Source organism: Pongo abelii, chromosome 9 (assembly GCF_028885655.2).
Source record: "Pongo abelii isolate AG06213 chromosome 9, NHGRI_mPonAbe1-v2.0_pri, whole genome shotgun sequence".
Classification (NCBI taxonomy): domain Eukaryota; kingdom Metazoa; phylum Chordata; class Mammalia; order Primates; family Hominidae; genus Pongo; species Pongo abelii.
Genome location: NC_071994.2, coordinates 76789042 through 76815985, shown reverse-complemented (window position 1 = coordinate 76815985; position 26944 = coordinate 76789042). Strand labels below are relative to the sequence as shown.

The 26944-nt window shown below is 42.8% G+C and overlaps 1 protein-coding gene and 1 pseudogene across 2 annotated transcripts in view; one reads left to right on the top strand and one right to left on the bottom strand.

Annotated features, from left to right (window-relative positions):
* Window positions 1–15191, bottom strand: part of RNF169 (ring finger protein 169) — an 87577-nt gene extending 72386 nt beyond the window's left edge. Inside the window, exon 1 of one of the 2 annotated variants that reach the window (XM_054524830.2) lies at window positions 14584–15191. In XM_054524830.2, the coding sequence (XP_054380805.1) occupies window positions 14584–15148 (565 nt within the window). In that variant the 5' untranslated portion in view covers window positions 15149–15191. The remainder of the gene's footprint in view (window positions 1–14583) is intronic. The other variant, XM_024255113.3, reaches the window with a different exon arrangement.
* A 2670-nt stretch (window positions 15192–17861) lies between these two features.
* On the top strand, window positions 17862–18355 carry LOC129056910 (small ribosomal subunit protein eS12-like; annotated as a pseudogene).
* Window positions 18356–26944: the final 8589 nt, after the last annotated feature.

Genomic DNA, 26944 nt, shown 5'->3' with positions numbered 1-26944 from the left:
TTTGCAACTTTTCCTTTTGCAAATATTTTTTCCAGATTTATCCATGTTGATATATACCCAGTTCATTCATTCAAACAGCTGTAGAAACTAATTTATCCCTTCTCCTATCAAAGACAACTGTTACTACATTTTCTAGTACTACCGTGCTGTAATGTCAGCATCATTGTGTGTGCATATGTACACAAGAGTTTCACTATGGCACACACCTATTAATGGAATCTCTGCATAGCAAGGGATCTATCTCTTCAGCCTTACTAGATATGGCCAAACTGCTCTCCAACGTGGTTGTGTGGCAACTTATACTCCTCCAGCAGTATATAGGTGCTCATTAATTATAATTAATCAATTACAAATTACAGCAGTTTGATGGCATCTCATCACTGGTTTAATTTGCATTTCCCTGATTGCTAATGATGTTGCGTATCATTCCAGATGTTTACCAGCCTTTCAGTTTCCTTCTTCTAAGAAATGCCTATTCAAATCTTCTCACCATTTTTCTAATTAGGTATCTGTCATCATAGTGATTTGTAGTTCATATATGTTGGATATCAATCTTTTGTCAGTTATTTCACTGCAAATATCTTCTCCCAGCCTCTGGCTGGTCTTCTTACTTAATCTCTTTTTCTGTTTCTGGTGTGTTTGTTTTGTTTTCTGTTTCTTTTGAGGCAGGGTCTCGCTTCGGTCACCCAGGCTAGAGTGCTCACTACAGCCCGAAACTCCTGGACTCAAAGTATTCTTCCACCTCAGCCTCCTGAATAGCTGGGTCTACAGGCACACCCCACCATGCCTGCCTAAATTTTTATATTTTTTTGTAGAGACAAGGTCTCCCTATGTTGCCAAGGCTGGTGTTGAACTCCTGGCCTCAAGCAATCCTCTCACCTCAACCTCCCAACATCCTGGGATTATAGGCATGAGCCACCATGCCTGGCCCAATGTTTAACTTTAATGTGGTCAAATTATCAATCTTTATGTTTTTTGTTTGTTTGAAAGCCCTTCTCTCCTCCATTTTCATAGAGATAGTCCTAGCATTTTCTAAGTTTTACAGTTTGGCCTTTAATCCATTTACAACCTTTTTTTTTTTTTTTTTGAGACAGAGTCTAGCTCTGTCACCCAGGCTGCAGTGCAGTGGCATGATCTCAGCTCACTACAGCCTCCGCTTCCCGGGTTAAAGAGAATCTCCTGTCTCAGCCTCCTGAGTAGCTGGGACTACAGGCATGCGCCATCACGCCTGGCTAATTTTTGTATTTTTAGTAGAGACGGGGTTTCCCCATGTTGGCCAGGCTGGTCGCAAACTCCTGACCTTGAGTGATCCGCCCACCTCAGCCTCCCGAAGTGCTGGGATTACAGGCGTGAGCCACCATGCCTGGCTCTACAAATAATTTTTTGTATATGGTGCTAAAGATCTATTTTTTTCTTGTTTTCTGTAAGGTTAGCTAACTACCCATGACAAGTAAAAATGACACTTTTACCCCAGTGATTTGTAATGGCCACCCATTATCCACCAAATTTAAATATATGAGGGCATGTTTCTATGCTCTTTAATTTTAACATTAATTATTCAACCACCATGATACCAATACCTCACTGTCTTAATTAACATGGCTTTAAACAGCTTGATATTTCAGAAAGCAAATCCACCCATCATGTTCTTCAAAATGGTCTTGACTATTCTTGGCCTCTAATCATCCTTATTGATAAATTCCACTTTAAATGCAAAGACAGTGGCTGGGCACAGTGGCTCACACTTGTAATCTCAACACCTTGGACAGGCCAAGGCAGGGGGATATCCTGAAGCCAGGAGTTCAAGACCTCCCCTGGCAACATAGTGAAACCCCATCTCTATTTTTAAAAAATAGAAGAGAATTGGGAGGCCGAAGTGGGCGGATCACGAGGTCAGGAGATTGAGACCATCCTGGCTAACACGGTGAAACCCTGTCTCTACTAAAAAAAAAAACAAAAAATTAGCCAAGTATGGTGGCGGGCACCTGTAGTCCAAGCTATTCAGGAGGCTGAGGCAGGAGAATGGCGTGAACCCAGGAGACGGAGGTTGCAGTGAGCCAAGATTGCGCCACTGCACTCCAGCCTGGGCGACAGAGCGAGACTCCGTCTCAAAAAATAAATAAAAATAAAAATAAAAAAGAATTATCCAGACGTCGTGGCCCGTGCCTGTAGTCCCAGCTACTCGGGAGGCTTGAACCTGGCAGGTGGAGTTTGCAGTGAGCCAAAATCACGCCACTGAACTCCAGTCTGGGTGACAGAGTGAGACTCTGCCTCAAAAAAATAAAAATTAAAAAAAAAAAAACTTTCTCCTATTCCACATGTTCTAGCTTTTTTTAAATAATAAATGAAAAATTTTGTCAAATGCTTTTTTGAGCCATCTATTGCAATGACCATATAGTTTTACTCTCCTTTAGTTTGCTAATATGGGGAATTACATTAGATTTTTAATGTTAAGCCAAACTCTTATTCTTTGAATAACTGCTACTTGGTTGTGATTTTTAAAAAATATACTACTCGATTCAGTCTATGTTTCACCTGAGATTTTAAAAATCTGTGTTCATGCCAGGTATAGTGATTCAGCCTATAATCTCAGCACTTTGGGAAGCAGAAGCAGGAGGATCGCTTGAGGTCAGAAGTTAAGACCAGCCTGGGCAATATAGTGAGACCCCCATCTCCACAAAAAATAGAAAAAAAGAAATAAAAAGATAAAAAATAAAAATCTGTGTTCATGAGAGTGGCCTGTACTTTTCCTTTCTCATACAGTTCTTGTGTGATTTTGTTATCTTGTATGATTTTGTTGACTTGTGTGATTTTGTTATCAAGTTGTAAAAGCCCCCAAAACAAATCTGGAAACATTTTATATTCCCTAGAACCATTCATCCTTCAATATTTGGGTAACCTATAAAACCATCTGTGCCTGGTACGTCTTCAATGGACAGAATTTCTTCTTGCTTTTTTTATGGAAAAGTTTCAAATATATTATTAGAGAAACCAGTATAATGAACTACCACAAATCATCCAGCTTCAGCAATCAATCATTAGCAATCTTATTTTCTATCCTCCCCTAATCAATACCTGCTCCCTATCTCCTGGAACAAATTTGAAGTTATTTTGAAGCAAATCCCAGACATCATATCATCTTAGCTATAAATATTTTTAACATCTCCCTAAGAGAAGGATTATTTTAAAATATATAACCAGAAAACTATTGTCACACTAAAAATATAAGTCTTTAATACCAACAAATATCCAGCCGGCATCCAAATTCTCATCAAATGTTTTCATACAGTTTTTTCAAATCAGGATCCAAGTAAGTTCATACACTTAAACTGATTGTATCTTTTAATCCATGAGTCGCCCCTCTGTTGCTTTTTTCCTAATTTATTTGTGGAAGAAAGTGGGCCATTTGTCCCAGTTTTCCCGTGTTCTGCATTTTGCTCATTGTGTCCACACGATGGTATTGCTTAGTGGGGAGATTTTACTCTGTTAATTAGTTACATTTCTAGTCATACTTTCTATTTATTCTTGAGTCAGCTGCCATGTTACACTTTTCCACAAAACTATTTTATCCAATTTTTCAAATTCATGGGCAGAAAGTTTTCCATATTCTGTATTTACAGGTTTTTTAAAATCTTCATTATATCTGTAGTTGTATTCCCTTTTTCATTCCTAACATTTATGCCTTTTCTTTGATCAATCTTGCCAGAGGTTAGGGTTATAGATCTTAATCTTTTCAATGAATTAGATTTTGGCCTTGCTAATTCTTTTGTTTTCTATTCCATTAATTTCTGCTCTTTATTCTTTCCTATCTTCTACTTCCTTTGGGTTTAATCTGCTGTTACTTTTTTTAACTTCTTCAGTTGCCCACTTGGTTTTGGGTTCTTTTTTTGTTTTTTGTTTTGTTTTTGAGATGTTGCCCAGGCTGCGGTTGTTGCCCAGGCTGGAGTGCAATGGCGCAATCTCAGCTCACTGTAACCTCCACATCCCGGGTTCAAGCGATTCTCCTGCCTCAGCCTCCCAAGTAGCTGGGATTACAGGCACCTGCCACCACACTTGGCTAATTTTTTGTATTTTTAGTAGAGACGGGGTTTCACCATGTTGGCCAGGCTGGTCTCAAACTCCTGACCTCAGGTGATCCACCCGCCTTGGCCTCCCAAAGTGCTGGGATTGCAGGTGTGAGCCACTGCACCCGGCCGGTTTTGTTCTTTACCCACATGTTATTTAAATTTTGTTTTTTTCAATTTCCAAACATGGATTGGAGGGGGAATTGGTTATATTTTCACTATTAATTTCTAATTTTATTATACTACAGTCACATAAGATGGCTTATATATCTTTCATATTTGTCGAAACTTCCTTTGTGCCTAAATGAATCTAGGAAAATTACATAAATGTTGCGTATTTGTTTAAAAAGGATGCATGTTCTCTAATTTAAGTGTATGGTTCTACATATGTGTAGAGATCAAGTTATATATTGTATTTCTTTTCAGGATTAACCCCATTCGTTGAGACAGGATCTCGCTCTGTCACCTAGGTTGGAGTACAGTGACACGAACACAGCTTACTGCAGTCTCGACCTCCTGGGCTCAAGCAGTCCTCCTACCTCAGCCTCCTGTATTGCTGGGACCACAGGTGCACACCACCACATCTGGCTAACTTGATTTTTAGTAGAGACAGGGTCTCATTTTTTTGCCCAGACTGGTCTCAAACTCCTGGACTCAAATGATCCTCCCACCTCGGCCTCCCAAAGTGCTGAGATTAGGCATGAACCACCGCATCCAGTCTACCTGTAAATGTTTAATGTGCATCTGATTTAAAGCCTAAAGTTGATCAATATCTCTATCTTCCTATTGAACTATGTTACGTATAGACAGAACTTTAGAAATCTGTAATGAGAATCACTTTTCTCCCCACTTACATTTTATCCTTGCCTAGTATTTTACTTTTACCTTGGTTTTAGCCCCTACAAATCATAATTATTTTGTTTTATACAGTCAACACTGGCTTAGTCCACCTACTGACTTCTTTCTTCATCACAACTTCTTATATCCTACTTTCTCCCCTAAGTTACATTTCTTTCTTCCTGCACTATATGCTTTAGGTTTATAATAAGTTCTTTTAGAAACAGTGTGGTAAATTCTTTTTCCTGTCTGAAAATATTTTTATTTTTGCCCTTACTTTTTTCTTTTTTTGAGATGGAGTTTTGCTCATGGTTGCCCAGGCTGGAGTGCAATGGTACGATTTTGGCTCACCGCCTCCTGAGTTCAGTGATTCTCCTGCCTCAGCCTCCCAATGATTACAGGCATGCACCACCATACCCAGGTAATTTTTTGTATTTAGTAGAGACAGGGTTTCAACATGTTAGTCAGGCTGGTCTTGAACTCCTGACCTCAGGCGATCCGCCCACCTCAGCCTCCCAAAGTGCTGGGACTATAGGCGTGTGCTACTGCACCCAGCGCCCTTACTCTTGAATAACTCACCTGAGTATGAAATTCAGATCTCTCTCAAGGCTGAAGAAATTATTCAATTTTCTTCTGGTCTCTCTTGTAGGTTAAAAGATATATGCTCTCAGTCTGATTATTGCTCCTTTGTCTTTCCTTTTTGGTTATACTTAATAGTCTTTGGTGTTCTGAAGTTTCACTGCAATGTGTTTAGTTGTGGTGTTTTGTTGCTGCTTTTCTGTTGTTAATTCTTGCTAGGTACCGGGTGCAGTGGCTCACGCCTGTAATGCCAACAGTTTGGGAGGCCAATGTGGGAGGATCAGTTGAGCCTGGGACGTCAAGGCTGCAGCAAGCTATGATCACACCATTGTACTCAAGCCTGAGCTACAGAGCAAGACCTTGTCTCAAAACAAAAACAAAAAACCTCTTGCTAGGGCCTCATGAGCCTCGAACCTAAGGATTCAGGACTTTTTACTAATTCTAAAAAATTCTCAAGTCATCTTCTTTTCAAATTCCACATCTCCTCCATATTTTTTTTTCTCCTGGAAGTACTACTACATGTTGGATCTTCTTGATTTGTCCTTTTCCTTTTTCTTCGCCTTCTTTCATATTTTCCTTTATTTGTATTCTTGAGAATTTCCTCATGTCTATGTCCCACCTTACTAATCTCTCTTCATCTGTGTAAACTATTGTTTAACTTATTTACTGAGATTTTTAACCTCAATGACTACATTTTTCATTATGTTTCATTCTTTTTCAAATGTGCCTGTTTCATAATGCTTTATTCATTTCTTGGGATATCAATTCTTTAGCCACTTAAAATATGCTAATTTAAATTATCTCTCAAATTGTCACTCCCTTATCCGAGTTCTTGGAGCTATAATCCTCCTGCTTGTTCTATCTGCTGACTCTCATTTGTGGTATAAAGCCATTTCCTCATGTGTCATTTTTAATCATAAGTTCATCTTCAGTTGGGCTTATTTCTTCTGTAAGAATCCCTTGAGGTCTAAGGTATGGACGTACCTCTCAGAGTCTTTTCCCGTCTCACTAGCTTCAAGCCTGTTTGTATATTAACTTCTGAGCCATATAATATAAACCCATTCCCAAATGTAAGCAAAGTATAGATCTTGTGCTTCAATTTCTCAGGCAAACTTTTTTCATTTTCTCTTTGCATAGAGCTCAAGCAAATCAAGACAAGATTTCTTGTCATCTCCTTGTGTAATAGGGAAGATTTTTTTTTCTAGCTCACCCTTTCACCTAGAGTGCAGCACATCAAAAATCTCAGCTTTATGCAGAAATCTTAGTTCTGATTCCTTTTTGCATATGGTAAAACTCAACCTGCTAGGAAGAGAACACCTGAAATAATCCATCTCCACACTTCTCACTCTGCTCCAGGGCAATACAGCATAGGTTCAAGGGCTTACAGTTTTGGGCTGTAGTTCCATTTTTGTTTTGTTTTTGGAAACTGGAGATTTTCCTATCTTTCCTGTATATTCAAGAATGCATTTAAAAGAATTGTCGCTCTTTATTATGCAGCTTTTGGGCTCACAGTTTTGGTCTGTAGTTCCACTTTTGTTTTTGGAAACTAGAGATTTTCCTATCTTTCCTGTATATTCAAGAATGCATTTAAAAGAATTGTCGTTCTTTATTATGCAGTTTTTCTGAGTATTTGTGTCAGTTTTAGCCATCTTGCTAAAAAGAGAATTTGGGCTCTCCAATCTATTTGCTACAACACTCCCATGGGAGTGATCTCTCTAAAGTTCAAAGATGAATTCCTCTTTGAAACTCCTCAGTGGATCCTCATTCCTTAGCATGGCACTCAAAGTCCACTATTATTCAGCAACTGCCAATTTCTGCAGTCCCACATGCTTCCACTCTCCCACATACACTCTAAACTCTAACCACTCTTGTTTACAATCCCTAGAACGCTCCTTGTTTCATGTTCCTATGCCTTTAAATGTACTATTTCCCTCTCTCATCTTTATTCTGACCTCATCCACCTAATGAATACTGATGGTCAAATGTCTGGCATTCACTGAAGCCATTCCTGACCCATCCAAACTAGATTATCTTCTTCGTGAAAATACCTTACATTTGTTGACCTAGCTCTTTATATACCAAGCATTGTAATGATTCATTTAGTCTTTAACAACAACCTTATGATTTTAATACTATTACTATTCCCATTTTCCAAATGAAGAAACTAAGACACAGAGTGTCCAATATCGTACAGCTATAAATAGTAAAGCTAGAATTTGAACCCAGGTAGTCTGTCTCCAGATTTTCCTCTATTAGCCTGCTCTATTAATATATACTATATTGCCTTCTACAATTATATCTTGCATAACAGCTATTATAATACTTATAATACCACATTTCAGTTGCATATTTATATCCCAATCTTCCCAACTACACTTTGGGACAGAACCATGCTTTACCTCTATTTGCAGCTCTAGCGCCTAGACCTAGCACACAGAAGACCCTCAAATGGTTACTAAATTAATCAATGACTGAAGTTAACACTGCCACAGCCAATGCTTTGGTCCAGGCCCTCTTCATCGCTTGCCTGAACTACTAAAACAGTCCCCTAACAACTCCCCGCCTCCAGTTTCTACTCACATCTTTCCTCTTCCAACCAATATATATTGTCTTTCTAAAGCACATTATGTTATTCCACCACTTAAAAATCTTTAAGAGCTTTATAGGATAAAGTCCAAAATTCTTTTACCCTAATACACAATGGTCTTCATGATCTAACTTCTTCAGTCTCTTCTCTACTTCCCCACTCCAGTCCACACTCCACCTATATTTAGCTTTTTGTCAGTCCCTGAACATCCCAAGCACTTTCAAGCCTTTCTACACGCAGGCTCTTCTACCTGGAATGGACATCCCCTCCTTCCTCATCTGATGAATTCCTACTCTTTCTTCAACATACAATTCAAATGCCTTCCTCAGGCTTCCTCCAAATTGTCAGTCAGCCCATTCCTCTACTCTGTTAGCATTGTCTGTTTACCTCACTTAACACGTTGTATTGTTATTTGAGTATGTGTTTCCCCAACCACACTGTGGAGTCTTAAAGAAAAGGTACCATGTCTTATTCATCTTTTTTTATTGCATCATCTTGCACAATGTGTACCCCTCAAAATGCTCATTGAATTAGTGGAATGAAATTTAACAAACATATCCTACATCATATACTCAAGCCAACTCAGATACAAATTAATTCAAGGTAGGCAACTCTTTCAGGATTAACTAGAAGTAACATAGAGAGTGAAAATATGAATAAACAAATACCTCCTAAATTCCTGCTGTTCAACCCTGAATTCTATACATTGGAGCTATTCTTCAACAGTAATTAATGTTTAGTTGGTAGAGTGCATGTAATCTCATCAAGAGCTTTAAAAAACATCTTAGCACAAGGCAAATGTTTCCTGTATTGGTATAACACCTAAGGATGCTCTCAAATTCTCGGATATGTGTCATTAAGGATAAAGAAATGAGTCATTTTACATGTTTTAAACAAATCCTTACAGACTAGGGAATTCCTGTCCTCTTGCACTACAATCACATGGTTTCATTATTCATTAGTCCTAAATGTAATTTAGGCTGCACACATAGCAAACATTGTCTGTCAACTGAGTAATAAACCAGAACTACTTGCTTTTCACAGAAAGGGGAAATTTTTTAAATGCAGAAATGTTAACCCTAAGTGAACAGGGAAGTTGAGACGGGATGAGAAGGGATAAGTGAGGCACTATTCAACTGTTTTTTATCTATTCAATTTTCGTGTTTTGTTTGTTTGTTTTTCAGAGAGAGTCTCGCTCTGTCACCCAGACTGGAGTACAGTGGCGCAATCTCGGCTCACTGCAACCTCTGCCTCCCAGGTTGAAGCGAATCTCCTGCCTCAGCCTCCTGGGTAGCTGGGACTATAAGCGTGCACCACCACGCCCGGCTAATTTTTGTGTTTTTAGTAAAGACGGGGTTTCCCCACGTTGGCCAGGCTGGTCTCGAACTCCTGGCCACAAGTGATCCGCCCACCTCTGCCTCTCAAAGTGCTGGGATTACAGATGTGAGCCACCACGCCTGGCCTATCTATTCAATTTCTGAAAAGCACTTTTAACACCACGAAGAGAAAAAAATTTAAACTACCAATTTAAAAGATTCACCAGCCTTTGTCTAGCTTTTCTTCAGTCATTACCCATGGCCGAAGAAAAAGAATCCTAAAAAGTAAAAAGGTCTTGGTTTCAAATCTAAAAGCAGTATGATTTGGAATAACTATCCTTGATTTCAAACAGACTAAACGAATTCTTAAAATTCATTAATCATTTTTAAATGAAGCTTAAGTGTGGCTGCAATGTATAGTTCAAAATCTACCTATGTAAGCCTGAATGGTAAGTATGTTTTTTAAATCAACAGATAAGGAATGTCTCTAAATTTAGAATATAAGCTCCATGAGACAGAGATCTTTAATATTTCATTCACTAATGTTTCCCAAAGACCTGGCACAGAGTAGACACATATTACATAATTCCTGAATATTGCTCAAAATGGTCCAAATATTTAATATGTCAATATATACAACGAGTTGCAGATCCTCAAAGAATATGAAGTTGAAGTCTGAGTTCATTTTGAAATGATCACTGATGTAGCCTTTACACACAGTTTCACAAATCAACAAGAACTGATACTATATCCAAAAGCAAACTGTCAATGCATAGAAGAATTAAATAAAACATGTACACAGGGGTCATTAAGGTTCTGAACCTTAAAGCTTGCCAAAAAAGCTGGCAAAGAACAAAAATGTCACCAGTGCAACCAAAATTTTCAAGAAAACACAAACTCTTTACACTTTTTCCACAAAGCAATTCCTAAAGAGGCACTGGACTTCAACAAAATAAAAAAAAAATTAAGAACTTCACTTAAATACCAGTGCGTTTACTACAAAATTTCGTTTCCAGCAGGCCTGATGTTTCCTTTACCAATTGATCCAACTATGTGATGAGAATACAACTAAGCAATATATCTCTGAATATTACTAAAATTGCTATTAGGCTGGTACAAAAGTAATTGCTGTTTTTGCCATTGAAAGTCATGGCAAAAACCATAATTACCTTTGTGCCAACCTAGTAATCCTGTTGCTGTTTCCACTCATAAAAGCACAATGTAAATATTTATAAAACTGGTATTATTAATTTTCCTTATTAAAGCTATTATGAACATTTCACTGTGAATTAGGCTGTTTCTGTTGACCCTTTTTCATCTACTATTAACTCATGTAAACTGTTACTCTCTTATCTGTTCTGGGCCTCAGTTTTCTCTTCTGCAGAATGAGAGATGTAGATTAAAACAATGGTTCAAGGCTGGGCGCGGTGGCTCACCGCCTGTAATCCCACCACTTTGGGAGGCCGAGGCGGGTGGATCACCTGAGATCAGGAGTTTGAGACCAGCCTGATCAACATGGAGAAACCCCGTCTCTACTAAAAATACAAAATTAGGCAGGCGTGGTGGCGTACACCTGTAATCCCAGCTACTTGGGAGGCTGAGACAGGAGAATCGCTTGAACCGGGGAGGTGGAGGTTGCAGTGAGCTGAGAGCATGCCATTGCACTCCAGCCTGGGCAACAGAGCAAGACTCCGTCTCAAAAAATAAATAAATAAATAAATAAAATAAAATAATGGTTCAGATTCTGGTGAAAGCTACTGGTGACTTCTCCATAAAAATGCACATATGCATTTACATAATGATTTTATAAACAATTATTTATAATAGCAAAAGACAGGAAACAATCAAAATGTCCACCAATAGGTGGTTAATTATGCTATATCCATTCAGTAAAATTCCATACAACATACTGCTGTGGACTTTGATGATGTATTCTTAAACCAAAAAAAAAGCAAGTTACAGAACAGTGTGTATAATGTACAACCTTTTGTATAAAAATGGCAAAAAATAAGTGTACTTGAATTTTCATGTAGATAGATCCATAAACTGTGGAAGAACAAACAAGAATCTTTTTTTTTTTTGAGACAGAGTCTTGCTCTGCCACCAGGCTGGAGTGCAGTGGCATGATGTCAGCTCACTGTAGCCTATGCCTCCCAGGTTCAAGCGAGTCTCCTGCCTCAGCCTCCCCAGTAGCTGGAACTACAGGCATGTGCCACCGCACCTGGCTAATTTTTGTATTTTTAGTAGAGACAAGGTTTCACCATGTTAGCCAGGCTGGTCTTGAACTCCTGACCTCAAGTGATCCGCCCGCCTTAGCCTCCCAAAGTGCTAGATTTACAGGCATGAGCCACCATGCCCAGCCCAAGAATCTTTGACAGGAGTGAGAAATAAGGGGGTAAGAGAGAATCGTTTCTTTTCTTTCCTCTTTTTTTTTTTTTTTTTAAGACAGAGTCTCCCTCTGTCAACAGGCTAGAGTGCAGCGGTGCGATCTTGGCTCACTGCAACCTCCGCCTCCTGGGTTCAAGAGATTCTCCTGCCTCAGTCTCCCAAGTAGCTGGGACTACAGGCACGCACCACCATGCCCAGCTAATTTTTGTATTTTTAGTAGAGACAGGGTTTCACCATGTTGGCCAGACTGGTCTCCATCTCTTGACCTTGTGATCCGCCCACCTCGGCCTCCCAAAGTGCTGGGATTACAGGGGTGAGCCACTGCGCCTGGCCAAAGGGAATCTTTTCATTGTGTACTTTGTTACATTTTTGTTTGAATCCTGTGAATGCACTGCCTATTAAAAATTTTAATTTAAAAATACTGTATATAACTTCAAGAGGATCAGACAACCCACTGAAGCTAAAAGATACTTCCTAAGCCTTTTGGCAATATTTTTGTATTCTAAAATTCTTCAACTGAATAAGCACATAACTATATATATGAAACAATCCAACAACAAGAACATTTAAGAAAACCATTTTTCATTTTGGTCCTCATATAAACACATAAAGTAATTAATGAATACTAAGTGACTCAATAGATTCTAATTTGAAATCTCATTTTAGATAATTTCCCTTAATCACTGATAAATTTTATGACAAAAACATCTTCAAGGGAAAAAGTTTGCACAAATCATCAAGCCAAACTTCCTCTCATGGTTCAAATTCAGAACTGGTATTTCACAACGGTCTCCAAGCTTACAAATCAAAATGAAAATTTCTATTCTATGTGGCCATATAATCAGTACTACTAATAGAGAGACCAGAGAAATACTGTCTTATATCGTGACCATAATCTCAGACTATAAAGCAAATTAAGTAGCATATGAAACCATCACACCACATCCACAAAAATAAAGACGTTTCATCCCTGATTCGAGCAGGAATAGGATAGAATTGGGTTTTCACCCTTAGGCAAGTTACTTAACCTCTCTGGACCTCAGTTTCATCTATAAAACGGAAATAAAAGTACTTATCTCATAGGGATGTTGTGAAGCTTAAAAGGAATAACGAGGGCTGAGCACAGTGGCTCACGCCTGTAATCCCAACACTTTGGGAGGCAGAAGTGGGCGGATCACTTGACACCAGGGGTTCGAGACCAGTCTGGCCAACATGGCGAAACCCTGTCTCTACTAAAATTACAAAAATTAGCAGGGCGTGGTGGCGCGTGCCTGTGGTCCCAGCTACTGAGCAGAGGCAGGAGAATCGCTTGAATCTGGGAGGCAGAGGTTGCAGTAAGCTGAGAGATTGGCCACTGCACTCCAGCCTGGGAGACAGAGTGAGATCAGTCTCAAAAAAAAAAAAAACATTGGGAGGCCAAGGCGGGCGGATCACAAGGTCAGGAGTTCAAGACCAGCCTGGCCAACATAGTGAAACCTCATCTGTACTAAAAATACAAAAAAAATAGCCGGGCGTGGTGGTGGGCGCCTGTAATCCCAGCTACTCGGGAGGCTGAGGCAGGAGAATCGCTTGAACCGGAGGGGGTGGTGTGCAGAGGCTGCAGTGAGTCGAGATCACACCATTACACTCCAGCCCCGGCAACAGTGCGAGACTCTGTCTCAAAAAAAAAAAAAAAGGTGGGGGGAGTGACAAGGAACATAGAAAGTAAGATGCAGGTCCCCCTCAACCCCAGGAATAAAATAGCCCAATATCCTAGGACAGTGACAGGTGTCTCTGGCGGCTTGAATCAAAACAGAGTGCATTCTAGAACCTGTGGTTTCTAGAAGCTGCACTTGTATACACAAGCAATGCCTCTCTTTCCTTACCGAAAATAACACATGGCAGAATTCCCAAAACAGAAGGTGCAAATATCTGGCCTTTCGTGATTTATGTTTCTTGAAAATCTCATTCTAGGTAAGCATTTTTTATCAAACAGAGCTGCAGATGTTATGTTGACTGGGTGTGTCCCCAAAAGAATCCTAAGTTATAACAGTCTTATTTTATACAGGGCACTTTCCATCTCAAAGCTCAGAATCGAGGAACAGCAGGCTGCTGGTGTTAGGGGAAAGAAGTTCAAGGCAAGAGTCCTACAAAAGACTTTTAATTGCCAGCAAGCCAGTAGGAAACCCACCCTGCCAAGGAGATAGAAGCAGCCCCTGCCACCCAATCTTTGTTTCCAAAACTTTTAAACCCAAGCCAGCTTTTTTGTCGGGCACTACTGACTTAGTAGTACCAGTATTACAAATATAAACGGCAGTCACTTATTGCTTCCTCACTATGTGCCAAGTTCTGTGCTAAGCATACATTTTCCAAAATGTATGAAAACTGCACAAGTGTGCTCCCAACCCCCTCTGCTCTCGAGTCTGAAAAGCTCCCTTCACATCCTCAAATTCAACCTGTTCCCTAAACTCCGGATTCTCCACACCCTTCACTGACCCTTTCAGGGCCAGGAGCCACATCTCTCCAAGCAATATGACCCCCAAACTCTTCATGCAACATTAAACCAAGCACTTCTCTGATCCAAGGCCCCTCCCACTCCCACACACCAATTCCAACCTGCCCCTAACTTGTTCCAACAATTGTTTCCCTCCAAACTTCGGACTTACGTAAGGCACAGGGTGCCCTCACCGCCCCTCCGCATGCAACGTGCCTGTCCTTCACTCTGAAGTTCAAAATTCACAAACACACTGCACCTGGGTAGAGCCCGGGTTCCAATCCCACGAGAACTCTCCACACCCGCCCGAATGGGGCCCGGGACTCTCCACCCCCTCACCAGGCCGGGCCGGGGCGCGCTCGGCCTCGCTCCAGACCCCAAGGGGAAGTGGGGAATCTCCACCTGTCTCCGCAGGCGCGGCACACGGCTCCTGCTCTGGCCTGGGCCCCGCGGCAGCCGCGCCCCCGTCCCGGCGCGGGCGGCAGCGCTGGGGTTGGCTGCGGCGGGCGCACTCGCCCAGCACCTCTGATTCGGCCTGGCCGTCGTCGCGGGCCCGACGGCGGGCCCAGCCTGGGCCGCGAGCGCGGCAGCGAGGGCAACCCGGGCCCGCCGCGTCGGCGGAGCGTTGGGCGCAGCCTCGGCAAAGCGAGTGGCCGCACGGCAGGGCCGCTGCTTCCCCGGGGGGCTCCAGGCACCCGGCGCAGCCCGATTCCTCCGGCCGCGGCGGCAGCGGCGGCTGCAGCAACGGCGGCGACAACACCAACAGCGAAGGTCCAGAAGCCGGGCCTGGAGCCCCAGTCTTAGCTGCCGCCATCTCGTCACAGCGGCCCCGCCGGCCCCGCCGACTCAGAGCGGCTGCTGCCGCCGCGGAAGAGGCCCGAGTACTCGGACCTGCAGCCGCCATCTTGTTTCCCGTTTGAAGGGAGAGTCGGTTGCGAGGGAGAAGAGTGGAGGGCGGGGCAGTTCGCGGTGGGCAGTGCTATCTACATATTCATGAGGGGCGAGGCTTCTGTGAGCCCAAAGAGTGTTCTCCTCAGACGTGATTGGCCAGAGGGGATACTTCATTAATATTTATTAGTTATTCTTTATATATGCGGTCATCAGCCGCACTCTCGAAAAGTCCTTGCAGTTTCCTCTTACTGAACTGAAAGAGGTGGGAACTGAGGGGCTTTATTGGCAATTCTGAACGATGTTAAACTTTGATACACTTACTTATCCTGTAATGCCTTGATAACTGAGGAGAAAGTGAGTGGGGAATATGTGAGTTACTCAGAAACCTGCTTTAGTGTTCATTTGATATGAGGGCCTGAGCTCTCTCCTAAGGATGGGGGTAGCTTTGTGACTGAAACCAGGCCCACCGTGGTAACTAACTGCCAAAAGGAGCAGCCTCTTAATCCTACCTCCTCATCCTCTCTCCCCATGTCCCTTCCTGAAACTGTCCCCCTTGGCTGGTAAAACCACACTTTCCTGGTTTTTTCCCAGGCCCTTGGCTCCTTCTCAGTCTCCCGTGTTTGGGGCTTCCATGTGGGTGTTCCTCTAGGCTCAGGCCTCAGTCCCCTTCTCACTCTGCATGCTGCCCTGGTCCACATTTTCTTCCCTCGGGAGCTCCCAGATTGCTGTCTGCAGCCCAGGCCTCCTGAGTCCAGCCCTCCATATTCAACTGCCTGATGGAAACATCCTCTTAGATCCCTACATTCCTCATGTACAAAACTAATGTCACTGTCTCCCATCCTCCTTTCAAAACTGCTCTTCTTATTTCCTTCATTCTATTAAAGGTCCCATCCTCCCAGGTACTCAAGCTCCAAACCTAGTCATCTTGAACTTCTTCCTTATCTCCCACAAACCATCAGTTATTTAGTCCTGTCAATTCCACTATCAAAATGACTATTTCCCCACCTCTTCATCCCATTCCCACTGCCCAATTCAGGTCTAATCATCTCTCATCTAGATTACTGCAGTAGCTACTATAGATTGATTGTCTCCCCTCTCCCAACCTCTCTTCTAATCCATCCTCCACACTCTTCGAGTTGCTTCCTATAGGCCAGCTCTGACCGTGTCTCTCCTGCTTGAGCTAGGGAGAGGTGCTTGGACTTTGATGCTAGCGCCCTTTCTGGATGCAGAGGTTCCAGAAGAAAGAATGACCCCTCTCTAATGGAAAGGTGGTTCTGCTACAGTAGTTCTCCCATTCTTTGCTTTCTTTGCCCTAGGATAGATTTGGAGCAGGGAAAAGAATGGGAAGCATTAAATAAATGGCATTTCTTAGTGGAAACCTTTATAGGATAACATGAGTTTTGTAAAGAGAGAAAAATAAAAAAGCAACATAGGCTGGGGGCAGTGGCTCACGCCTGCACTTTGGCAGTATGAGGCAGGCAGATCGCTTGAGCTCAGGAGTTAAAGACCAGCCTGGGCAACATGGTGAAACCCCATCTCTACAAAAAATACAGAAATTAGCTGGGCATGGTGGCACTCACCTGTACTCAGGAGGCTGAGGCAGGAGGATCACTGGAGTCCATGAGGTTAAGGCTGCAGTGAGCCATGATGGCACCACTGCATTCCAACCTGGACGACAGAACGAGACATTGTCTCGAAAAAAAAAAAAATCAACATAATATAATAGAAGGCATCAGAAGCCCTGGGTTTTGATGAGATTGCCCAGAGCTAGTGGTAAACCAATCCAGTGCCAAGTAATTGGTTAACTCAGAGAGCAGGGGGAAAAAAAGGAGATGGATTCCCAAGATAAGAAGCAGATGGCTAAAGGACAGTCAAGAGTTGAAGAAAGGCCAATGAGTGATTAAAACAAAGACCTGTTTGCATAGAGACCCAGACAGAATCCTGCCAGACACAGAAGTATGGCCTTGGCTAGGCTATCCTTTATCCATGGGTCCTGCCCACTTCCAACCCAACTTAAGGTTCTCAAGGACATTTTTCCCGGATTCTGACAAAGGAGATCTGTGATCCAGAGATCAAGCCAATCATCATTAGAAATGGGACCATTTGTGCAGGCTGTTCACTCTCGATGGTTTGGATCTTTTAATCCGTTTACTGTTGGAGGAGCTGAGCCACAGAAACATAGCATGCTTTCTTGGATACACATAAATATAGAAAATTTCCTTTAGCAGAGGGAAAAAGCAAGAGGTCTGAATAGCACTGGACCAGAAGCCAGGAGACCTGGGGTTGGGCTTGGCCCCTTCTAACTCAGTGTGTGATTTCAAACAGCTAACTTCCCTCTGGGCCTCAATCTCCTCATCTTTAAAACAAGAGTATTGAAGGCCGGGTGCTGTGGCTCACGCCTGTAATCCCAGCACTCTGGGAGGCTGAGGCAGGCAAATCACGAGATCAGGAGACCAAGACCATCCTGGCTAACACGGTGAAACCCCGTCTCTACTAAAAATACAAAAAATTAGCCAGGCGTGGTGGCGGGCACCTGTAGTCCTAGCTACTCGGGAGGCTGAGGCAGGAGAATGGCGTGAACCCAGAAGATGGAGGTTGCAGTAAGCCGAGATGGCACCACTGCTCTCCAGCCTGGGCGACAGAGCAAGACTCCATCTCAAAAAAAAAAAAAAGAGTATTGAAAGTCATCAGTTCTCGCTCTTTCCCAGCCGCTGCGAGGTGGAGGCTTAGGTGCGTTCAAGATTCAGCTTCACCCGTAACCCACCGCCATGGCCGAGGAAGGCATTGCTGCTGGAGGTGTAATGGAGGTGTAACGTTAATACTGCTTTACAAGAGGTGCTGAAGACCGCCCTCATCCACGATGGCCTAGCATGTGGAATTCGCGAAGCTGCCAAAGTCTTAGACAAGCGCCAAGCCCATCTTTGTGTGCTTGCATCCAACTGTGATGAGCCTATGTATGTCAAGTTGGTGGAGGCCCTTTGTGCTGAACACCAAATCAACCTAATTAAGGTTGATGACAACAAGAAACTAGGAGAATGGGTAGGCCTCTGTAAAATTGACAGAGAGGGGAAACCCTGTAAAGTGGTTGGTTGCAGTTGTGTAGTAGTTAAGGACTATGGCAAGGAGTCTCAGGCCAAGGATGTCATCGAAGAGTATTTCAAATGCAAGAAATGAAGAAATAAATCTTTGACTCACAAAAAAAAAAAAAAAAAGAAAGAAAGTCATCAGTTCTCAACCTGGGACATACCTCAGAAACACCTGTATATATCAAGGTCCCACCTCAGATCTAGTGAACCCAGAAGCCCAGGTGGGGGATACCAGGATGTGTATTTTTTTTTTAGTGCCATAAGAATTCTAATGAATACTCCTAGGTAAGACCACTACAATAGATAAATTCAAAGGACCATTCCAGCACTAACATTGTAGAAGTCCAACTTCCAATTTCCAGCCTCTTCTCTCCTCTATGCCGTTGCTGAGTAATCTTACTAAAAGCAATAGTGGTGATAGAGAGCAAGGCACACCTAAGAAATCTGGAGAGCCACTCACTATGTGGGAAGCTAATAACAATGAGGATGATTCTAAAGTTTCAAGCCTAGCAGCCTGGGATTGTGATGAAAATTGACAGCTGACAAAAATGCATCCAAACCTCTTTCCTTCCTTCCTTTCTTTCTCTTTCTTTTTTTTTTTTTTTTTTTTTTTTGAGACAGGGTCTCACTCTTTTGCCCAGGCTGGAGGGCAGTAAGCAATCACAGCTCACTGCAACCTCTGCCTCCCAGGCTCAAGCAGTCCTCTCACCTCAGCCTCCTGAGTAGCTGGGACTACAGGCACATGACACCACACCCAGGTAACTTTTATATTTTTTATAGAGATGGAGTTTCACCATGTTGCTCAGGCTGGTCTCGAACTTCTAAGCCCAAGCGATCTGCCTGCCTTGGCCTCTCAAAGTGCTGGGATTACAGGCGTGAGCCACTGTGCCTGGCCCAAACCTCCTTTCTATTTAGGGAATTCCCCATTCTGTATAGTATTGATGAGGCTAGGGAAGCTGAAGCTGAAGGGATATTCTTCTCCCTGCCCCCTAACAGCTAGGACGTGACACATGACCCAGGCTCAGCCACCTGGCCACTCTTCTCTGAGCTTGGCATCTTCAGCAAGTGACATGAAAACATAGAGACAATTTTAGAATTATTCATAGCAACAGAGACAGTAGGTATGCAACAGCAGTGGGGCCCTGGTGGGGTTTGAGGGGGGTGGCCCTGCCATGATGAGGGTGGCCATGCCAGGCTGTACCTGAGACACAGACTTGACTGTGGTTCCCGTTGCCGAGCCTGCCTAGATTACAGCCCATTTTCCATATCCAGTGCTGCAGTTTTCCTGTCAACTCTTTGTATCCTTTCAGTAAATTTCATTTTTTCTTAAATGACTCACAATCTCTGTTGTTTACATCAAAGTACTCTAACTGAGACATTAGCTTGTTGTTTTTGAAGTGTCACCTAAAAATGGTTGTCAAGGGTGCTTGATAGATTATAAAATGATACAAGAAGCTTAAGCCAACAGCCTAGAGTAGAACGAGCCCAAATAGCTTTTCTCTAAGGCCCCACCTGCACCACAGACCACCATGGGAAGAAGGATTCACAGACTCCCTTTAATGCACGATGCCAACTGGAACAAATGGCAGTGCAGCCGCAGGTACCAATGCTTCCCCTCCAGCTGCTTGCTGAGGATTGCATTGCTGTCAGAATTCCCTACCATCCTTCTCATAGCACCTCTACCCAGATAGCTCTGCATGGTTCCACCCCACCACGACCCCTTCCTCACTCCTCATTCACATCACTACAAACCTTCCCTCTAGCTGATGGCTCCAGCTTCTCCTTGCTGGACTGAAAGACTCAGATAAGAGCAAGGCCATTCAGCCTAGTTCCAGGTGGAGACAAGGCTGTTTCTTCCTGCAAGCCCAGGACCTCTTCTTCCAGCTTAAGGGCTGCTGAGTCCATCCTGAGACCTCACACATCTAAGAAGGAGAAGGCTAAGCCCCTCAGATCACACCAGTGCCACCTGTCCTCTTTGGATAGCATCTTCTTCCTGTGCTCTTCCTCCCTCAAGTCAGATCTCCCCCTGAGATTTGGCCCCTTCCATTTTGCTTTAAAGATTCTTGCTACCTTCTTACTTTTATTCATCTTCAGTTCATTCCCTTTTGTTTCAGAGGAAGAAGTAATTCTTTTTTTTTTTTTTTTTTTTGAGACAGAGTTTCGCTGTGTCGCCCAGGCTGGAGTGCAGTGGTGCGATCTCGGCTCACTGCAAGCTCCGCCTCCCGGGTTCACGCCATTCTCCTGCCTCAGCCTCCTGAGTAGCTGGGATTACAGGTGCCCGCCACCACGCCTGGCTAATTTTTTGTATTTTTAGTAGAGATGGGGTTTCACTGTGTTAGCCAGGATGGTCTCCATCTCCTGACCTCCACCTGCCTCGGCCTCCCAAAGTGCTGGGATTACAGGCGTGAGCCACCCCGCCCAGCCTAGGTAATTCTTTTGCAAATCTAATCCCTCTATCTGTGTTTGTCATGTCATCTGCCCAGCCTCCTCCAGACTCTTTCCAAACACTCTACGAGTACAAATAAGACTTGGTCCTTGCCCCCTCAAAGTCAAAACCTAACAGAAAGGAGAAAAAAATATAGCAGAAAACAGAAGAGTTATAGAAGAATTGCAAGGGCTACAACAGACATAAACAGAGTGCCATGGAAGCAGGGAGCAAAGGTGAGAGGAAGTTTGGGAGATTTCACAGAAGAGGGGAAATTTGAGCTCGTTTTTAAAGACTGAGGGAAGGAAGTTCACCACATGGATACAAGGGAAAGCAGAGAGAAAATAAGAGCCAAGGCACAAAGGCATAAAAATTTGGGACCTGTGTGGGACTGATAAAGAATTTGATGTGGCTAGAACATCAGGTTAGAGATGAGACTAGAAAATTGGAGAAGAAAAGAAACTAGAATTTATTGAGCAACTACCACGTGCCAAGTGTCATGCTAAGCAACCATATACCTCTCTCATTTAAACCTAAAGTAATTGAAAGATTTGGCCCAAGGGATTGGTACATATGGATTTGTGTTTTGGTTTTGTTTGTTTGTTTGAGATGGAGTCTTGCTCTGTTACGCAGGCTAGAGTGCAGTAGCACAATCTTGGTTCACTGCAACTTCCACCTCCTGGGTTCAAACAAGTCTCCTGCCTCAACCTCCTGAGTAGCTGGGACTACAGGCATGCACCACCACGCCCAGCTAATTTTTTTTGTGTGTGTGTGTGTTTGTAGAGACAGGGTTTCACCATGTTAGCCAGCCTGGTCTCAAACTCCTGACCTCAAGTGATCCACTCTCCTTGGCCTCCTGAAGTGCTGGGATTACAGGCGTGAGCCACTATGTCTAGCCTGGATTTGTATTCTATAAGGATAAATCTCGATTCTATAATTATCAGTCAATAACAAAAAGAATCTAAGCAGGCTTCATCCCACCCCCAGAGTTGAGATATTACTGGAGAAAGTATGGTGCAGCTAACATTCATTCATTCATTCATTCATTCAACAAATATCTATTGAGCACCTACTATGTGGCAGGATTATGTAAGTGCTAAGAATTCAGCAGCAAACATGGAAGACAAAGTCTAGATGCTGACCAGTTTGAGCAGGAACAGCATTAGGTACAGTGTTTGACATATTCCAGCTGCTGTGGAATGAATGAATGTTATCACCTTAGTTACACTTTCATGTTTAGTGACTTTCAAAGTACTCATTGTCGGAAAAAAATTCTAATCAACAAACAAGCACATTGATGGGGCAAAATAGTTCTTTAATTTTTTTTGAGATGGAGTCTTGCTCTGTCACCCAGGCTGGAGTACAGTGGCGCGATCTCGGCTCACTGCAAGCTCCGCCTTCCAGGTTCACACTATTCTCCTGCCTCAGCCTCCCAAGTAGCTGTGACCACAGGTGCCTGCCACCATGCCCAGCTAATTTTTTTGTATTTTTAGTAGAGACGGGGTTTCACTGTGTTAGCCAGGATGGTCTTGATCTCCTGACCTCATGATCCTCCGGCTTCGGCCTCCCAAAGTGCTGGGATTACAGGCATGAGCCACCACGCCTGGCCTCTTTAATTTCTTTACATTTTCCCTCCAGATGCCTATAAATCCACTTAGAATTGGCAACTAGTCTTACTCCTCTCTGCACCTCCCTCTCCTCCCCTCAGTCTTTCTTCCTCTTTTCCCTGCACTCAGGGCACCTATTCTTGTTCCTCTAGGCTCTGGCCCCAACTTCCAAGCAATCAATTAGTTTCCTCTTTGATTTAGTTGTTTTTAATTTTTTTTTTTTTTTTTTTTTTTTTTTGAGACAAAGTCTAGCTCTATCACCCAGGCTGGAGTGCAGTGGCGTGATCTTGGCTCACTGCAACCTCCACCTCCTGGGTTCAAGCGATTCTTCTGCCTCAGCCTCCTGAATAGGTGGGACTACAGGCGTGCACCCCCACACCAGGCTAATTTTTTGTGTTTTTAGTAGAGACAGGGTTTCACCACATTGACCAGGCTGGTCTCAAACTCCTGACCTCGTGATCTGCCCACCTTGGCCTCCCAAAGTGCTGGGATTACAGGTGTGAGCCACTGCGTCCAGCTGTTTTTTTAAATTTTAATTGACAAATAGAAATTTTATATATTTATAGTGTAGAGTTGTTCTTTTTGTTTTTTAAGAGGATAGAGATGGCTTTAAGAAATCCTTTAGGTTCACAACCCAAATGTCCATCAATGATAGACTGGATTAAGAAAATGTGGCACATATACACCATGGAATACTATGCAGCCATAAAAAAGGATAAGTTCATGTCCTTTGTAGGGACATGGATGAAGCTGGAAACCATCATTCTGAGCAAACTATCGCAAGGACAGAAAACCAAACACCACATGTTTTCACTCACAGTTGGGAATTGAACAATGAGAACACCTGGACACAGGGTGAGGAACATCACACACTGGGGCCTGTCATGGGGTGGGGGGCTGGGAGAGGGATAGCATTAGGAGAAATACCTAATGTAAATGACAAGTTAACGGGTGCAGCACACCAACATGGCACATGTATACATATGTAACAAACCTGCGCGTTGTGCACATGTACCCTAGAGCTTAAAGTATAATAATAAAAAAAGAAGATGAGAATTAATTATCATTAAAAATTTTTAAAAAAAGAAATCCTTTAGGTTCAAGATATAGAGAATAAGAGGGGAAAGAAATGGGCAAATGGCCTTACCCAACTGCACTCAGAGTGAAATATCTAAAAGACAAAACTTTCTCTGCTAGTATTGCTCACCTTTTACAGTGTAAATCACATTTCTTATTCTCGCAGAGTCTCTGTATTTTCCCAGTCTCATCAAAGAAATCCTACTACCTTCACTTTGGTCCAAGTCTCCAAGAAGGAGTGGGTCATGGACCTGTCCCAGGAAAAGAATGAGAAGAGTGAAAACCTCTTCTTGTCATAAATAAATAGAGGAATAGTTACATTGAGCAGAATGGAGGATTTGCCTCAGAAGAGAGCACTGTGATTGCAGCAGAAGAAAAAGTCAGGGGAGCTACAAAATAGCCTCTCAGAGACTGACTTTGTCTACTTCAGAAAGAAACGGGAGAGATGGGTTCAGCCGGAGGCTGAGAACAGAAAGCATGATCTCCCAAGTTCCTTTGTCCTGAAGGAAGACAGGCTTCTATACCAATCTACTAGTGATCAACGAGAAACCTGATGGGTTCTGCTCTAGAATGGTCATCGTCCCACTGTTCTTTGTTTACTTGGCTCTGTGCTCTGCAATCCCATCCCTGGGAAATGCCTGCAGGCGTCTCCCGGGTCTGTGATGTTGCTCAGTTTGACCACCAGGGGGCAAACTGAGCCTATGCGGTCTCCTCCACCCAGTTTCCAAACTCCAGAATCAGAATGTCAGAGCTATAACTGGCTTTAGAAATCATCCAAGGCTTCCAGTCAAACCTTTTTGTTTCAAGAGAAGAAAACCAAGGTCTAAAGAGGGGAAATAATTTGCCAAAGCCACATAGTCAGTGACTAGTAAAGTAGAAACTAGAAAACAAGTCTTTTGACTCACTACTCCAGTTCTACACATGTTCCACACCAAGATTTCTCCAGTTATCATATTTAATTCTAGAATACATCCAGTTTTAATGCTATATCTCTATGAAAAGATTCTCTCCCAATTAGATTGTAAGAACTTGGGGCAAGGGACCATGTTCTGACCAACATTGTACATCTTCTCCTCTAGCACACTCTTCTGCAAGGCAACCTGTATGCCCAATACAAAAAGGAAGATTTCAACAAATATTGTTAAACTGCTATATGGCAAGTCCAATAATGGTTCCTGATAACGCAGAGGTGAAATATACCATCTCTGCCCTCATGATACTCCCTATCTAGGGAGGGAGACAGATACACCAACACCTATAATTTAAGAGATGAGCATTTAACAGTGAAGTAGAAAAGGCAATACGGAAGCACAGGAAAGGAAGTAACTATGTACCTGGATGGAATACAGAATTAGGTCCTAAAGGAAGAATGAGAACTCATTAGAGAAGGGAAATGGGAATTACAAATAGAAAGAATAGCAGAATAAGCCAACACAAGGAGGCATGGAGGTATGTGTTCAGTGAAAATGACTCTGAGTAGCTACACACAGTATAGATAAGAAGTTGAACTGGGGCAGAGGAGGAGTAATTAAGACTAAAAAAGAAGTCCGAGGTCAGCTGTAAAGTTGCTATTCATTTATTCAGTCATTCAACAAACATTAAATACTCCCACGTGCTGTGCAGTGCTGTTATTGATAATGATGGTGCTGAGATGATAATAAAAATAAGGGTAATAATGATGATGAGAATACTAATGTGGGTGAATTCCAAGGATTTGGGGTCTTGAATCTAGGGTTCACTACTCACGTGAATCAGATAATACAGATAAATATTCCATCCTCCATTTCTTTTCTTTCTTTTTTAAATTCACTTTCTATGTCAATAGCATGCCTACAAACATGGTGAACATTCCTAAAACCTGCCAGACTTTCCATAAGAAGTGAGGCAAGCACCAACCCCACAAACTGACACAGTACAAGAAGGGTAAGAATCCACTGTATGTCCAGGGAAAGCAGCATTATAACAAGAAGCAGAGTGGCTAGGGTGGGCAGACTAAGCCAATTTTCCAGAAAAAGGTTAAAACCACTAAAAAGACTGTGCTGAGCCTTGAGTGCATTGAGCCCAATTGCAGAGCTAAGAGAAGGCTATTAAGAGATGCAAGCATTTTAAACTGGGGGGAGATAGGAAGAAAAGGGCCAAGTGACCTAGTTCAAAGCTTTGTCTTTTTTTTAATTGTGAAGACAATAAAATCTTGAAGTTAGGTTCACACACACATACAAAAAAATCTGTTATATATTAGGCATTGTTCCAGGAGCTAGGGATATAGCAGTGATCAAAAATTAAAGTCCACGGCCAGACGCAGTGTCTCACACCTGTGGTCCCGGCACTTTGGGATGTCAAGACAGAAGGATGGTTTGAGCCCAGGAGTTTGAGACCAGACTGAGCAACATAGCGAGATGCTGTCTTTGTCTTTAAAAAAAAATAGAAAAGGAAACAAAAAAAAAAAATTAAAGTCTAGGCTGTTGCAGAGCTTTCATGCTCATGAGGGAGACAGATAATATACAAGTGAAAAAATATGTTTCGGAGAATGATAAGACAGGAAAGAAAACAAGGCAATAAGATAGAAAATTACTCAAAAGCAGGCATCATTACATAGGTTGGACCAGGGAAACATCACTAAAGAAGTGACATTTGAGCTGAATGAAGTATTATCTATAGAAAAGGTTGAGGGAAGAGCATTCCAAGCAGGAGAACTAGCAAGGGCAAAATCCCTGAGGAGGGACCAGGCAGTTTGATGTATCCCAGGGACAGAAAGAAGGCCCGTGTACTAGAGCATAGTGAGCACAGGGAGAGTGGTCTGAAGTCAGAGTGTAGACAGGTCCAGGGCATGGAAGGCTTTACATATTTGGCGAATGATTTGGATTTTATTCTTATTTATTTATTTAGAGACAGTGCCTTGCTCTGTTGTCCAGGCTGGAATACAGTGGTGCGATATTGTCTCACTGCAGCCTCCACCTCCCAGGCTCAATCAATCCTCCCACCTCAGCCTCCAGAGTAGCTAGGACTACAGGCTTGTGCCACTACACTTGGCTAATTTTTAAATTTTTTGTAGAAATGAGATCTCATGATGTTGGCCAGGCTGGTCACAGACTCCTGGACTCAAGTGATCCTCCCACCTTGGCCTCCCAAAGTGCTGGGATTACAGGTGTGAGCCACTGCACCCAGCCTGTGGATTTTATTCTAAGTTCAATGGAAAGGTTTTAAACAAGGAAGGGACTTCACTAATTTACTTTTCTTTTTTTTTTTTTTTCAGAGATGGGGTCTCAAGCTGTCATCCGGGCTTGAGTGCAGTGGTGCAATCATGGCTCACTGCAGCCTTGACCTCCCAGGCTCAAGCAATACTCCTGCCTCAGCCTCCCAAGTAGCTGGGACTACAGCTACACACCATCCTGCCCAGCTAATTTTTAATCCTGACCTCATGCCCAGCTAATTTTTAAGTTTTTTTGTAGAGACAGGGTCTCATTTTGTTGCCCAGGCTGGTCTCAAACTCCTGGGCTCAAGCAATCCTCCCCCCTCAGCCTCCCAAAGTGCTGGGACTACAGGCATGAGATATGGTGCCTGGCCTGATTTACATTTTTAAAAGATAATTCTGATGGCTATTCATTCCCACCTTT